We start from the raw sequence: 13,697 nt of genomic DNA on the forward strand, positions 1-13,697 counted from the left end.
TCAAGGTATTTGCCCTGAATTGCTCCTGTAAAAATGGGTTAATAACTTTAAGTAGCTTAGCCTTGAAGGTTGCTTTGGCGAAAAGAATCAGCAAAAAAAGTCGATGTAAATGCCGTCCTCAAGGGTACTACAGCATAACCCCCGCTGGGCCTTCAACCAGCAACTTTCAGGTTACAGGCCAACATCTTTAAAGACCCTGTTACCTGCTGCCCCAAGTACATAAAGTCCAGAGGCGGAGGTTTAAGAAGGTGGCTGAGCTCTATTAACTCTGAAAAGACGAGAGCGACCCGAGAAAAACAAACAGCTTCGGCTCTCTCCAAGGCGGGACTAAACACTTCCAGATCCAGCTGCACTATTACCTCCTTAGGGAAAAAAATCAGAGCCCCGTCGGTCCAGCTCCATTCAGAAGAGAACAGCACATTTTGATTAAATGCTGCGTATGAGAGACGATCAAATGTGCTGACATCAGGGCTCGTATCAGGCCCCTTTTCCACATCGCAGACATCAGTGCAGGGAGGAGGTAGTTCCATTTGCATGAAAATCCCAGCGCAGTCCAGGCACGAAATGAATTCACATTGTTCTGAAATTTCCAAATGCATAACTTCACAATATATATGGCATTTCCCCCAACATTATTGCTCGGCAGCTCTCGTGCCTTCAATGTGAGCAGCACACTGGGAGAGATGAAAAATAGTTGGATAAGTACTCAGCACAGTATAGTCAGGAATGAGTAATCAGCAGTCAGTGTTTTGTTATTGCAATGTGTTACCATATGGCTTAACAACGGCTCCCGACCTCACCGACAGATCCCATCCCCTCCGCTCGACAGCGCATCACCTGCAATAATAATAAATTCACTATTCCAGCTTCACCAACATGTCGGGAGATGCCGTCTAAAGAAAAGAGTGACGCAAATGTCCTTTTCATATGTAGAGAAAGTAACTTTATGGCTGTTGTGTCATGGAAAAACTTTCACAGGATCAGTATGAAAAATATTGGGAATTTTATAAAAGACAGATTTGAGGTATTTATTGTGCTCTGAATATACTGGGTGCCACTCACGTCTAGAGCATGCTCTCAATGTCAGCTGTACAAATAAATACAAGCAGCACCACCTCTGGTATTGCCGAATCTGGAGAAAACCTTTGGATCCACAACAGGACTGGCTTCGGGGACTTCCAGAAAAGCCGCAGCAGGGAATGGGGACACCCCGAGACGACCGGGCCGCCACCCGACCCCAGACTGAAATCAGTTTTATCTATGGAGACGGCAGATCTGCTCTGGATGACCACGGTGACCCGAGGAGCACCACTAACACGTCCCTTTCTGGGCATAAAGTTACGAAAAAATACGCCTCTTTTATGTAACAATATTTGGACATGTTTAAACATATTCAGAATTGGGGGTTAAAGGTTGCACACTGTGGGATCCACGAGCACATCGTGGCACCGGAGATAGCCTGGCAAACCTGGAGGTAAGTCTACTTTTCAACCACACCTGATATTGAAGACAGTAGAAACAAAGAGCTTGGCTTTGAATTTTGACTGGTCCAAGAACAGGACCATTTTGGTGTGAAGGTTTGTTTCCCGAATTAGGAAAAGATTTTCTCACCACAGCTGTATTCAGCCCTATTAATATTCTGCATCGTTTAGTCTCAGTTGTGAATGTGAGCATGGGATATTGAGCCCCGGGACTTCATGAAAGACCAGGGAGTACCCTTCATTCATAACTTCCAAAAAAAAGAAAAAAAAGGTAAAAATGTGAGTAATTTGAAGTAAAATGAGAAAATGACAAGGATTAACATTTCAGAATGATATTATAATGGAAACAGAGTTCTGACCGAACTGAACCTTGGCAGCACGTGTACAACATGTTATGAATATGTAAGTACGAATGGTGAAAATGAGCATGCAAGTTTGAAACCGCTGCAGCACACGTCATTATACAGGCCTTACAAAAACAGATTTTCAGGCCAGTATCAGTTTACGGCAATTTCTCATTATTTCGCCAGACGGGGGTCAGAGGAAGTAAAGAGTCCGCAAATATTTCTCAAAACAAAAGCTACATGGAACTAAGAACAATAAACTATTATAAATGCAGCATTGCACCTAATTAATGCACATAATAACCTAGTAGGTTATTATATTTATGTACCGTTATCGCTCGTGCATGTGAATACACTATTTTAATTGCATCATTTGTACTGCTTTACAATTAGTTTGTATTTCGATGCATCATTTCACATTCAGCCCTAGGAGGAGTTATAGCCCTCACAGTTCCTAAGACTGTACTTCCCATTAAAAGAGAACATATTAATGAAATACAGTCGGTACGGTATGTTTTGCCGAGGGAGAAAAATAAAAAAAAAATGAAACCACAGAGTGTTTGCTTTTTGCATTTATTCAGTAAATATCTGTGATGGAGGAAATTCAGAATTTAATTGCTCGTGCGATCCAGTAGATTAAGGAAAACATATTTATCCTGGCATCGAACTCTAAAGGACACACAAGCATGCAGTCTGCCGTAAACAACGCCTGTTACGGATGAATACTGCTGCAATCTTCAAAGATTACACTGTACAAATTTACTCAGCAGATGCTTTTTATTTAACTCGGAGGATTAAGTGTTTTTTTTTTTTTTTTTTTCCCCCCTTACTTGCACCGTTACTCATTCACACAGCTGAAAAATTACTGAAGCGGTTAAAACGAAATACCTTTGAAAACACTCCTGTCACCGGGCCAGTCGGGGCGTCCACAGGCTCCAGACGGGCGAGAACCCCCCGTACCTCTCCATCCTGGATGGTTCGAAACACCCCCCACCCAGCTCCACTCAGTCACTGCATTGAAAAATATTTATTTGAGAGCGTTCAGCTCGAGGCCCGTCGATGCACAAGTCCAGATGTCAACCGCTCCTCCGTGGTGGCCGCCGCCACATCCCACGGGATGGTTTTCATCTACAAACTTCCCCCATAAAATGTTACTTCTAAATCCCGCTTCCTGTCATCATTGATTAGGCGAAAGGTACCCAGCTTGGTTTCAATTAGACGACAGAACTGTATAAATCCCTGCATATGCAAGCAATAAAGAAGTATAGCCCTTGGTATGGTTTGAATTTGAGATGTTTACCTAATCTTTTAAAGTGTACCTTAATTATTTTGTCATAGTCGAATCAGAGGCTTTCAACACTGTACACACAGTTGGAGTATAAATATAAGACGGGATATTTTTCTATTCTCTAACAGCACCACGTTTATCATGAACTTCTCGTTTGCACAAATAGGGTCAGTTTCCAAATTCTCTATGGGAATTTGAGGGGACGTTTATTAGCATTCTGTTCTGGGCTATGAATTATAAGGTAGAAACTAATCCAGTCTGTGGAGGTGAAGTATGAAACTAAGTTTAAGCTGTTCCCTATTTTTTCCTGAACTGTTTTGGAACACTGCATTTTCCTGACACACAGGGCTGTTTTCCTCATAAAATTAAGATTATAATGCGCCGGGAGAGAGCGTGCGGTGGCGCAGTGGCGCAGTGGGTTTGACCAGGTCCTGCTCTCTGGTGGGTCTGGGGTTTGAGCCTCGCTCGGGATGCCTTGCAATGGACTGGCGTCCCGTCCTGGGTGTGTCCCCTCCCCCTCCAGCCTTACGTCCTGTGCTGCTGGGCTGGGCTGGGCTCCGGTTCCCCGCAACCCTGTACGGGACATGTGGTCCACATGGTGTGCGTGATGTGCTGGGAGGCTTTTGGTTGGTATCAGGAGTTTGAGCATCTCCAGAAGGGATTTTGGAAGTACATACCCAATTTTGAGTATAATTTAAATTTCAGAATTTCAACGCTGGCCGACAGAGAAACCAGCTCCGAGAGTGATGAGATTTTGTTCCATCGGGTCACCGGGTCAGACTAAACAGTGAGATAAGAGCTGGTGAATTTGCCGCTGAATCACCGAGCAGGGCGACTTTGAAAGCTGGATGTTTACTGTGGGAGCCACCTGGTTGCCGCCATTCAAGCCCACAGAGCCGTACGACAGCTCGGAGCCGAGCCGCGGCCTCCGGATGCTCTCGCGACTCGGCGGCAGATTTTATCGCTCATCTCTCCGAGATCGACCCCGACAAGAAGGGGGCTGCTCTCTTGAAACCACACGAAAAATGACACAGTTACCAAACATTTTTGTTTCTTTAATCATTCGAAATGGGAGAAAAGCTATTTCAACATATCTAAGTGGTTCTTTTTTCTGAATGTGCGTGAAATAAATATGTAAAACACAGATAAAAATAAATACATTTGATAAAAGTGGCTTACAGTCAAAACCCGATTCCCTGGCACAGTTGCTGAGCACCATGGGTAAAAACCAAAAACACAAAGAGCACGAGGCATAGCTGAAGAAGATTCTGGACCACAAATGGTGGGGGGAGGAGGTGGGAGGAGGTAGGAGGAAGACGGAGCTCAAACAATAGAAGCGGGGGAGAGCTTCACGCAAGGAGCCTGGGGCAGGCGCCGACACGCGACCGACACGAGAGACGAGACAATCCGCTAAAATGAACGGTTGCAAATTCACAAATAAATTACTTTCACGGGAGGTCCTTCAGTTATATATAAAACCGCGACAAAAAAAAACCTGAAAAAGCAATAAATGATGACGAGCATCGTAAGAAAAGAGGTATTTCTGTGCTTCGGTCACTGAGGCACTTTCCAGAAAAGGGTCTCTCAGCAGCAGTAGATGAATGCAGATGAATGCTCATCCACTGGGCTATAAGAGCTGTAAAGGAAGCCCTTTCGCCTGAGAGCGAAGTCTACACTAGTGACCCCGGAAGGTTCACAGGCCATCATCACTAATCCTGCGACTTGGTTCGGCTCTACGTGACAAAAAAGAAAGAAAGAAAAAAAAAAAAAAACCCTTCGGCAAATCGTGTGACGTGTCAAAACCAGGTAACACACGGAACATCTTTTGGTCGACTGTTTGACGGGTGCAGTGATTTCAAAGGCAGTTTTATAAAGCATTTTTCTTAATAAAACTTCTGCTTTAAATATATAAATATTACCCACTTTACTTTTTGTGGCGCTGACTAGGACTTGCACTAATTTACAGCATTTTTATTTTACTAATTTACCATTAAATCAATCGGGCAATCTAAAAACAATCAGTTCTGATTTCTATTTCTACGACTAAATTGCAGCTTAAATAAGTTCTATGGCTCTTGCAATTGCACAATAACAAGAAAAAAGGCTGTTTATATCATTATAAATATCAATAAATTTATATTTTCATTGACACTATACGCTGGCAGCATTTCTTGGGAAATTGGACTTTGCTACATTGTGGCCATTTTGTGGTTAAAAAAAAATGAAAAAAAATTACATTTTACACTACAATCTGAGGAAAAACTGAAAAGGCTACCAATTATCACATTTCACTCAGAATAACTTATCTTTTTTTCAGTCGTATTTAAGAAGCACAACATAAAACATGCCGTTGGTTGGTCTGAAAATATTTCCCTCTGTACAATCTGTCGTATTTATGAAGACACAAGAGGCCTGACTCGGAGCACCGAAAGAACGCTAAAACACCACAAGTGTTGCAAAACTAGTAAAAGTACAATAACACTGTACATAGATACATATGAAAAGAATAAGTAAACAGCGGGGTATTTGCAGCTTTTGTTTGGACGCAATACCCTTCAAACTTTTACACGCAAATATATGCCTGTGCATTTTGATTACAGGGTGAGGCATGAATCACAGAAAGTACAGTTCACGCTTCAGATATCAAACACATAATTTGAGCGCTCGCTTTTTTTTTTTTCCGTAGCGTAACGAGGCATTCGTGGAAAAACGAGTAAACACAGGTTTAATTTGGAGCCTCGCTTGCAACGGAATACATGTGTTTCGTGTAAATCTCAACCGTCAGCACCGTGTGAATGAGCACCATGCCCGTTGCGTGTGCCGCCTGGGTGGGCTGCGCCGCGGGCGATGCCCGGCTTTCGACGGGCGAGCCCAGGGACGCGCTCCAACGCCAACCGGCAGCACGCGTTCCAGAAGACGTTGCCCGGAAGAGGCCTGCAGCGAGCCGAAGGGGGAAAGCGAACGCTACCGTACCGGTTTCCACGGATGCCGGTGCCACGAGGCTCCACCCGGGCAGGGATGCGTGTTGCACTGCTCCACGTCTGGTGGCCGTTCCAGAATGTCGCAGCTATGGTCGCTCAGCCTCTGGCTGTTGGTCCACTGGCAGATGACGAGGCGCGTGCGTCTCCCGCCGCCACACGTCTGAGTGCACTGTGGGGACGACCGCGAGCGCACGTCAACACGGCATTCTCATTTCCTCCCGCTTCAAGTCCAGGAGAACATCTAAAAGTCTTCTTCGGAACTAAACTCCATTATGGACCACAACCCTTAAAAAAAAAAAAAACCTCACAATATTGCCAGTTATAGTCTAGAAAAATGTCTTTGTGAACTTTAAGTAACATCCCGAATATCGAGGCCTTTTAAACTTACACTGCCTTACATGAGGCCCAGAAGTCTGTTTGTAATTTGTCACTTAGCCAACTCGAAAGTCACGTTTACCGTAAAGTCATTTCTACCTGCTGCCATCAGGCTCTACGAGGAGTCCTCTCACTACCAGCAGGAGACCTCTTGATGACCCATGTGCTAACTTATTTACTCCCTTATTTATCCGTTTGGTCACTTTACGTACGTATATGCAGGTGGTACCCGATTTACGACGATTCCGCTCACGATTTTTCGACTTTACGATGGTGAGCTGGCAATAAACATTCAGTAGAAAGCATACTTCGAATTTTGAATTTTGATTTTTTTCCCGGCCAAGTGATATGTGGAGGTGCGCATTAGGTGTATTAAAGGCATTTTCGACTTACAATATTTTCAATTTCCGATGGGTTTCGCGGAACGTAACATCGTAAATCAAGGACGACCTGTACATGTATGTCTTATGTGTCATTATGTGCACATTGTACAGTGCTGCAACCAAACTGACTGTTCCCCGGGATTAATAAAGTTTAGTTAATTAATTCGTCCATCCATTTATTCAAAGACACAATCACACATACATACACATTTTCTGAACCGCTTGTCCCATACGGGGTCGTGGGGAACCGGAGCCTACCCGGTAACGCAGGGCGTAAGGCCGGAGGGGGAGGGGACACACCCAGGACGGGACGCCAGTCCGTCGCAAGGCACCCCAAGCGGGACTTGAACCCCAGACCCACACTGTGGTCCAACCCACTGCGCCACCGCACCCACCCCACAAGCCACAATCAATAAAAGGTTAATTATATAAAGTTCAACCAATGTTGAACTCAGATATAGCAATAGTAAGTAAATACTTTGGAAGTGCTCCTGTAGCTATAATTTCCTCCAGTAGTTCAAACACGAGTATTTCAGGTGAACTGACTGAATTGCCCATAGCGTGTCAGAGTGAATGAGTGTAAGTGGTTGCATCATGATGGACTGGTGCCCTGTCCAGGGTACACCTTGCCTCATGCCTTATGCTTCAAGGAGAGGACAACCATGACCCTGAATTTCAGAAGCAGTTATTTAAAATGGTTCTGATGGATGGATTTTTACTTCCTCTGAATTATGCTTGCACGTTCTAATTAAAAGAAATTGAAAATGACTAAGAAAAAAAATGCATAATCTCCTCAAACTCCTATTCCATGACAGTTATTCACCAATTTATCCAAAAAACACAAGACCTGAGTTGCAAAAATTTCTGAAGCAAGTTGATTTAATCAGATCTTGCACTGCTACTCTTATTTGGTACTGATTTGGTACTCTTTACAACCGTCTGCCGGACTCACTCAACTACAGACTATTTCTAGGGAAAAGATAAGCGAAGAAAATCCAAGCACAGGTACTCCTTGAGTTACAATACATGTTACAACTACTTTGACTTATGAATGCCATCCTATTAGTTTGTAAGTAACAGAGTGTGTGTGTTCCACTGATGTATGGATGAGTGACCCAGTGTAAGTAGTGTATCTAGCAGTGTAAATCACCTTGGTGAATAAGGTGTGTGGGCTGATGACACCATGTAGAGTTCATTGGAAGTCCCTTTCAAGAGAAGTGTCTGCTAAATAAATAAATGTAAATGTATTAACCTTATTACATTTATTATTTTTGATTCCTGATGTTTGATCATAACATTTAACAAAGGCCACACCATATTTCTTACAGTTAGGTCTCAGTCAGTTTCTGGGTGTTTTTTTTAAATAAAATGTTCCGTTTGTGATTCCGTTAGTTTATTTAAAATAGCTAACGAGCAAAAAAGTTTGTATTATTCATTGAATACTGTACAGTTTTAACAACAGTATTCATAAAGAATTACCTATACTGTATTTAATTTTATAATTACAATACTGCATTTACATTATTTTTCAGTATTGGTATTATTTTAAAATGAATAATGAGTGAAACTAGTAAAAAGAAAAAAAAAAAAAACCTTTTTATCTAACATAGGAGTTGTGAATGATGGGTTTATACTGTATATTCTTTTGGTTTATAGTCTACATGGATTTTGGGGGGCGCGGTGGCGCAGTGGGTTGCTCTCTGGTGGGTCTGGGGTTCGAGTCCCACTTGAGATGCCTTGCGACGGACTGCCATCCCGTCCTGGGTGTGTCCCCTCCCTTCCAGCTTGCTGCCCTGTATTACTGGGTTAGGCTCCGGCTCCCCACGACCCCATATGGGACAAGTGGTTCAGATGCTCTGTGTGTGTGTGTGTGTGTGTGTGTGTGTGTGTGTGTGTGTGTGTGTGTGGACTTTCAGTTTCCAAAGTTAATTTTCAGTGGGGTCACTGGAACGGAGCCTCATCATAAATGGAGGATAAATTGTAAAAATAAAAAAAGTGGAAAATGTTTGTTTCTTTTAAAATGTGTCAATGGCATTTCATCACACCAGGGTCTGTACCACAGCCTGGAATCAGAGATAAAATACTATATTATTATTTTGTTGGTTTTATGCTGAGCAAATTGCCCAAAGCAACAAGGCGGTACAAGCCAATGTCCTTAAACTCGTATAACCTGATGACCTCCACTTATCCTCACCTCTCCCCAGATGCCGTAGTTCCACTGAGGACACGAGCCAGAGTCACAGCTTTTGGTCTCGGCCGGCTTCACTCGCTCGTCGCAGTACCTGGAGGAGTGGCCTTCCACGTCCTGACAGACCACCACTCTCCGCTGGAAGCCTCCGGCGCACGTGCTGGAGCACTGGGTACAGGGGATGCACACAAGGAGGTGCAGCAGTCAAGGGGCTGGACAGAAAGGTGCAGAAGGAACTGTTGGACAGAGGCGATCGGACATAAACGGTACCAAGTGCCTCGAATCCACCCTGAAGAATGTTCTGGAACAAATTAACGATTAACCAGCAGACTGTTAAGCAAAGCCTGCATCAGTACAGATGGAGAGAACGGGCCGCCTACCCCGCCCCACGGGCCTGTTCTCCACTGGTTGCTTGCAGACGGTACGTTCCAGCTGTTGTGGCCGGGGTGACTGCCGGGGTCGTAAGGGTGGTATACAGACTGACAGGGCACAGCGGAGCAGTCTTGCTCCGAGCTGGGGCGTTCGCCAGGGTCACAGATGTCTGCCTCCACCTGGTGGTGGTAGGAACTGCAAACCACTTGGCGGGTGGAGCGCCCGACACCACAGGTTACGGAGCACTGAGGAAGGCAGACAAATCAAGAACAACAGTTGCCGATCCGGACACGTGCGATTGCACGCACGGCCGAAACGCTGCGCGAGGGACATGGCGCCGCAGAAGAGGCGTACCGGAGACCACTCCCCCGCACGCCACTGGCCGCATGCATGGAAACACGTAGAGGATTCTGGGGGCCGGGGCAGGTGTGCGCAGAAGGACTCGTCCGCCACGCCGCCCTGGGTGTCCCGACAGCTAACGTAGCGAGCCCTCATCCCACTCCCACAGGACACGGAGCACTGCAACACACACGCACACATACATACATACAGGACACAGGCACACGGTCAAATGTTGTCCACGGCAAATCCACGTAAAATCTCATACTTTGGTAAACTGGCGATTCGACTCTTCAGTCAAGAAACCATTATTTTTGGCCCTCTATTCTACAGTGTGGGACGAAACTTGCTGCTCTGGGTCCGATTACATCCGAGAACACGACGCTGACCTGTACTTCGCTGGACCTTAGGGCCGAGCCCAGACGAAGCCAATCTAAAGAATCATAAACAATAAACCACTATTAAATTATGGCTTGCGCTCCAACTCTTGGATATTTCACAAGAATATTTCTCAAACTGTAGGGGAAAAGAGCAAAAACCAAACATTCTTGCAATTCGTAGTTAAGAACCTGGTTCTGACTGAAAACTACATTTCTGTGGAGTTATCAGTATAGTTACAAGATCTGCACAGACTGAGGTCACTGGGAGCGGTCAGGAGCAGTTGTGGGAAAGACGGAGTCGAGGTCGGAGATCACTCGAGATGACTCTTTCGAGACTCTCTCTTTAGTTTGCTCGGAGATTCCCCCTGCGCTCCTTTTTACCGTGTCACATGCTGAAGGGTGAACGTGTACTATGTTCACTCAGCGGTCGTCAAAATGTTCTATGCATGTATTTATGTAAAGTTGTATGTATATATTTATGTATGTATACATGTATATACCTGTATATACATACACACACATATATATGTTCTATATATAAAAAACAATGGGTTGAAAATTCATAAATGAAGGGTTTTACAGCTTTTTATCTCACTACTCAGCCTATCAGTCTAGTTCCAAATACTGCTTACATTTGATATCGGATCCGTATTTCCCAGGTTTTTCTTTATCTGGCCCAATATACAAAGCCTGTGCTTTGCAGCTCCTGAGCTGCCAGATCAGGCAGAGGTTTGAATCCCGCTGAAGGTGTGTGGACCTATGTTCTGGCATGTTCACAACCCACAGAGATGCATGGAAGAAGGTGATACTGAACCACTTCTGTACCCTCCCTTACCAAAAAAAAAAAACCACATCGGTGGTCACTATGAGTTGAACTAAACTCGGTGACCTGCTCATTACAACAATTAAGAGAGAGAACAGGAGAGGAGGCTGCTGAGCCTAAATCAGTGGTTACAGGTCTTACCGTGGTCCAAGATCCATATCGCCACTGGGCAGCGAGGGGTCCGTGGTCTGCGGGCTGAAGAGCGCTGAGTGTGGGGTCCGCACGAGGACAGGAGGCTTGCTCACACTCCTGTTGGCATTGGTGGGGGCAGGACTACAGATCAGCCCACCCACACAAGAAGCTACAGACGGACATCTAATGCCAGCGCTTGTAGGTACTGGTAAAAAATACCATGTTATTTTAATGTTAAATCACATAATAAAAAACACCTATAGTGCAGGGAAAAAATAAATGATGTTGAACTGGGAAAAAACTGCAATGACAACTGCGCAGCTTTCAAGGCTAAGTAACTTGCACTGATTTACCCATCTACACAGCAGGGTTCAGGGTAAGTACCCTAAACAAGGGCACTAAAGCACAAGGTGGGATCTGAACCTCAGGCCTTTGAGTGTAAGGAAGCAGCTTTAAGCACTATGCCATCTGCTGCCCCAACTGCAAACACTCTAAATATTACAAGGGTGAGTCAAAAAGTATCCACAGCAATTTGCGTTTTGCCACTACTGTAATAGTGTGGATACTTTTTGACTTACCCTTGTAGAGCTTAGAGTCCAGTGTGGATCACTGTGCTTCTTTCAGACAGAACCGTGTGAAGCTGAACTGATGACCAGTAGAACACCTGGCTGTCCCTGGGTCTGGCAGCTGCGTTGCACTCCCGGTCGTCCACAGTCTGTCCGTAGGACCCCGACACGCAGCGGACGGCGCGCATCTGGTAGCCGCGGCCACAGGTCACCGTGCACTGCGGAGAAAAGTGGAGAGCACCTGGTGAGAGCCCAACCCAGGTCTCCCTGACGGGGGACCGAGACCCAAACAGGAAATCCGCCTGACAAACAAACGCCGGCAGAACTGCTATAAAAGGCCCATCTTGGGCCAGTGGCTCCTTGGAAAGGAAAAGCTTTGGCGAGACTAACACTAACACGGTAAAACACTGTCTACGAACCATTTGTTTACGCAAGTTATAATCACATGGGGGTTAAGGGATTTAAACGTGACATCTCCATCGAACAGATAGCAATATTTGTTAACAGAACGCATTCGGGAATTTGGTGGGCTGCGTCTTTGCGGTAGGTCACGCGACTTGTCGGATCCGTGCGCGGTCACTTCCGGCAGAGCGGGGTAGGCACTCGACTCACCGAGCCCCACGGGCCGACCTGCCAGGAGACGCACTCGGGAAGCTGACACGCTCTCACTGTGGGAGGCTTGGCGGCCAGGTCGCAGAGCTGCTCGTTCACCCTCTCGTGGACCAGGCTGCAGGAGACATCGCGACGCCGCACACCCTTCCCGCAGGTCACCAGGCACTGCAGGGAGAGAAAAGGGTGACCAGAGATGGTGCCGTGTACGCTGGCGCTGTGTGGGGCATCACGGTACCCACGGATGCCAGGCCTCACCTCGCTCCACTCGCCGGTGAGCCAGTCGGGACAGGCCACGTCTCCGCAGGGCTCGGTGGCCAGGCGAGGGAACTGGGTGCAATCGCGGTCAACCAGCCGACGGCCCAGGTTGTTCATGCAGTATGAGTCCCGGGTCCGGGTGCCTCGGCCACAGGTCTTAGAGCACTGGACACGGTTGGCACGGTTAGAGCGTAAAGAACAGAAGATTTATGCACTGGAGCACTGGTGACGGACACTGATGGGTCATCCATTCGGTGGGTGGGCAGTGTGGCTCGGTGGACCTGCTCACCTGGGACCAGGCTCCGTAGTGCCAGCTCTGGAGCAGGCAGTCTCCATGGCAGGGCTCCCGCACCGGGGGCTTGGGCTCCGCCCCACATGCACTAGACTCCACCCGCTCGCTCATCCTTCTCGCCTGGCTGTACTTCACGCACTGGACGTCTAAGGTCCGGTGCCCAGGGCCACACCTTACCGAGCATTCGCTCCTCCCAGCCACGTGCCACCTGCAGGGAGGAACAAGCTGTCACCTGTGGTGGTGTGGGTGTGGGGAGGTGCACAGTGATGAGGGGTTGGTTGGGCAGAGGTGCTCACCTGAACTCGCAGTCGCTGTTGCACGGCTCAGTGATGGCACCGGGGCGAGGCAAGTGGTGACATCGCTGGTCCGAGACCACGAGCTGGTCGCTCTTTCTCAGGCACACCACCTTGCGCTTCCTCTCACCTTGACACCCGGCAGGTGAAGCAACCGAAAAAAGTTATGCCAAAACACAGCGGAGGCATGAGGAGAGGAGCAAAGAGGGCAAACTGAGCCCGAAAGGTTCCAAGCCTAGGCGGAGGCCCTCGTACCCTGGCAGATTCGGCTGCATTCCTGCCACGAGCTGGACGGACTCCACACAAAGTGCTCAAGGTGCTCCTCGATGGGGACGCTGAAGGAGTACCGCACATCGGGATTGTGCAAATTGCCAACGCACAGCACCTGGTTCCATGGAGAATGGGGAGGGGGGGAGGTTATATTCCAGTTATATATAAATTCATATTTAGAAATGTACTCTGAGCTTTTGTCCAAAGTCACTGCAAGGCTTTTCAGTTTCAGACATTCATCTACAGAGCTGAGCATATTCCCGCTCGCAGTTCAGTGCCTCACACGCAGGTGTAACAGTAGGAGTCCACTGTGGAAGTGTTAT

At 46.7% G+C, this 13,697-nt stretch overlaps 1 protein-coding gene across 3 annotated transcripts in view; it reads right to left on the reverse strand.

Moving 5' to 3' along the window:
• LOC108931402 (A disintegrin and metalloproteinase with thrombospondin motifs 20) overlaps positions 1-13,697 on the reverse strand; it is a 71,036-nt gene that overhangs the window by 17,228 nt on the left and 40,111 nt on the right. For all 3 annotated transcript variants that reach the window (XR_003797397.1, XR_003797398.1, XM_018747154.2), the window contains exons 18-28: positions 13,360-13,489; positions 13,108-13,234; positions 12,809-13,019; positions 12,520-12,684; positions 12,265-12,429; positions 11,751-11,870; positions 11,096-11,203; positions 9,767-9,931; positions 9,421-9,657; positions 9,047-9,208; positions 6,087-6,263 (exon numbers count right to left, since the gene is read on the reverse strand). Coding sequence is in view for 1 of the 3 variants with exons in the window: in XM_018747154.2 (XP_018602670.2) it covers positions 6,087-6,263; positions 9,047-9,208; positions 9,421-9,657; positions 9,767-9,931; positions 11,096-11,203; positions 11,751-11,870; positions 12,265-12,429; positions 12,520-12,684; positions 12,809-13,019; positions 13,108-13,234; positions 13,360-13,489 (1,767 nt within the window). In the remaining 2 variants the exon portion in view is untranslated. The remainder of the gene's footprint in view (positions 1-6,086; positions 6,264-9,046; positions 9,209-9,420; positions 9,658-9,766; positions 9,932-11,095; positions 11,204-11,750; positions 11,871-12,264; positions 12,430-12,519; positions 12,685-12,808; positions 13,020-13,107; positions 13,235-13,359; positions 13,490-13,697) is intronic.

The sequence above is a fragment of the Scleropages formosus genome, chromosome 2 (assembly GCF_900964775.1).
Source record: "Scleropages formosus chromosome 2, fSclFor1.1, whole genome shotgun sequence".
NCBI lineage: Eukaryota > Metazoa > Chordata > Actinopteri > Osteoglossiformes > Osteoglossidae > Scleropages > Scleropages formosus.